The sequence below is a fragment of the Galeopterus variegatus genome, unplaced genomic scaffold (assembly GCF_000696425.1).
Source record: "Galeopterus variegatus unplaced genomic scaffold, G_variegatus-3.0.2 Scaffold848, whole genome shotgun sequence".
Lineage (NCBI taxonomy): Eukaryota > Metazoa > Chordata > Mammalia > Dermoptera > Cynocephalidae > Galeopterus > Galeopterus variegatus.
In genome coordinates, this window is record NW_007726959.1 from 186,216 (window position 1) to 188,970 (window position 2,755).

The 2,755-nt window shown below is 46.7% G+C and overlaps 1 protein-coding gene across 1 annotated transcript in view; it reads right to left on the bottom strand.

Moving 5' to 3' along the window:
- Positions 1-412: 412 nt before the first annotated feature.
- Positions 413-2,755, bottom strand: part of TMCO3 (transmembrane and coiled-coil domains 3) — a 54,097-nt gene continuing 51,754 nt past the window's right edge. The window contains exons 12-13 of the mRNA XM_008572923.1: positions 1,988-2,137; positions 413-1,172 (exon numbers count right to left, since the gene is read on the bottom strand). Coding sequence (XP_008571145.1) covers positions 1,059-1,172; positions 1,988-2,137 — 264 coding nt within the window. The 3' untranslated portion in view covers positions 413-1,058. The remainder of the gene's footprint in view (positions 1,173-1,987; positions 2,138-2,755) is intronic.

The following is a 2,755-nucleotide window of genomic DNA, read 5'->3' on the forward strand; positions in this document are numbered from 1 at the left end:
CTGCCGTGTGACGATGCAGCAGAGACCAGGCCTCGCCTGCCAGTGCCTTGGTCTGACACTTCCAGCGTCCGAAGCTATTTGGAATACATTTCTGTTCTTTATGAATTACCCAGTCTCAGGTATTATGTTCTAGCAGCACAAAACAAGGTAAGACAGTACCCCTTAGGGAATTCCTTGTAAGGGCCAGACCTTCATCTGTGTGAATGGAGCACGTAATAACCAAAATATACTTTTTAAACACCAAAAGTTAGAACTTAAGCTTCTCCAACAGCACTGCATTAATCTGACCTCTTGGAAAGTGATACAGTAATATATGAATCATCTTAACAAAAAAAATTGGCTGAAATTTTGTGCAAAAATTAACATAACACAAAAATCTAATTTAAAAAGATTTTCAATAAATTTCAATTAATTATACCCTAATCATAAATGACCTTTATTAAAGAATGCACGTTCTTATGATTCAAAACCAAACATTTTGAGTGATATACTTAACAGGAACTGACATAAAAGTGTTTTATTTAAAATAGTTATAATAAAAGGCAAATAGACATTTTAAGATATTTCTCATTTTAGAAAACATAGGCTTTAAGGATCAAGAGTAAGCTTCCAAACACATTGCCAGAATTAAAATTTCATATCACAGAAATGTTTAATAACAAATATTTGACCAGATTATAATCCTAAAGTTGTACAATAAATAAAAAGCCTTTCTAATTTATTTTTTTACCAAAACAGTCATGAATTGATGAATTAACAATAGAAAGTTAATAATTTTGGGAAAAGGCACGTCCAGGCAAAACAGTCAAGGCGATTTGTAAAATGCAGTGTTATAGTTCCACTGCACATAACCGACTGACTGCAAATAAATCACTCTGGAAAATTCTAAAACACGACAGGAATATTCTGCAGAAGCCAGGCAAGCATGAAGACACTGCTCTTTGCTAGTGTTTTTCTGTCCCCAGGGCATGAGGCCACAGGGATGAGCAGTCACAGGCCCCTGAGAAGAACTCGCTGCCCGCAGAGGTTCCCCTGTCCAAAGCCAGCATCTTGGTGCATCAGAGACTTGGCCGTCTCTCCGGTCTGGGCACACATCTCGTAACTGCAGCTCTCCACAGCACCGGGGCAAGTAGGAGGCTGAGCGTGGTCACACTCAGTATAAGAAGGTACACCTGCAACAGGTAAATGCAGAACGTGTTCACACTGAGCATAAGGAGGCACACCTGTACAGGCACCTGGCTGAGCACGGTCCCACTGAGCAGGTCACCTGCAAACCAGATGTTCACTGCTATCTCTTTAAGGCACAGAGTACAGCCACAGGTGAGAGGACATGTGGATGCTGGAGGGACTGAGATTTGTTGGTCCTGATGAATCATCAGGTAACACTACTAACTAGTCACACTGACCAGCACAGAATCCCTCACACTACTGAGACAGCCTCGGGGCAGGTGCAGAGGAGCTTGTTGTACAGAATCCCACTCTTCAGCAATTACTCCCCCTACACTTGACCAGAAGACTTCTCCCGTATCCCTCACTTGCGGGACAGAGACAACGCTGCACTATGAGTGCTAGGTGGCACTCCTGAGGCTGCAGTAGAGCCTTAGGAAAACACAGCCCACACCTGCGTCTCATGTTTTAGACGTTCCTGCATCAAGTTGTGAGCTAGCAGCTCAGATTTTAAAAATTAGTTTTCTTCCTCTCACAGGAAATATCACAGTGACAGTCAAAATTGTTGCAAAAGATAATGGTAACAGTTTGAGCAGTATTAACTAGTCATTTTCTTCTAAAATATTCCACATCCTAAACGAGGAGATGGCAGCAAGGCCCCCCCATGCCCACTTTGAGACCAACACTTCAGTCCCCGGCACTTTGAGCCTCCAGCCACAGCCCAGACGGACAGTGTGGATATCACGTGTGCGCCTGGGACATCTGCCCCGAGGCTGAGCCTGTCACATAGGGCATAGCACAGCCAGCGACAGACACTCACCTCCCGCGAGATGATGCCAGCTCTTCGCGCTCGGCTCCCCAGGACAAAGGAAAACTCGCTGACCTGGGCCAACCCCGCGGAGACGATCCACTTGATGTACTGGCTGCTCCTTGGCAGGATGAGAGACAAGACCAACGCTGCCAAAACAAACTGCAAGAGTGGGTCGCCGAGTTACTAATGAACACAGCACCCAGACGTGATCAGAACTCACAAGCTGCTCCTTGGCAGGATGAGAGACAAGACCAACGCTGCCAAAACAAACTGCAAGAGTGGGTTGCCGAGTTACTAATGAACACAGCACCCAGACGTGATCAGAACTCACAACAGCAGAGCACCCAGACGTGATCAGAACACACCAGCAGAGCACCCAGACGTGATCAGAACACAACAGCAGAGCACCCAGACGTGATCGGAACTCACACCAGCAGAGCACCCGGACGTGATCAGAACTCACACCAGCAGAGCACCAAGACGTGATCAGAACTCACACCAGCAGAGCACCCAGACGTGATCGGAACTCACACCAGCAGAGTGCCTGGACGTGATCGGAACTCACACCAGCAGAGCACCCAGACGTGATCGGAACTCACCAGCAGAGCACCCAGACGTGATCAGAACACAACAGCAGAGCACCCAGACGTGATCGGAACTCACACCAGCAGAGCACCCGGACGTGATCGGAACTCACACCAGCAGAGCACCCGGATGTGATCAGAACTCACACCAGCAGAGCACCCAGACGTGATCAGTACTCACACCAACAGAGCA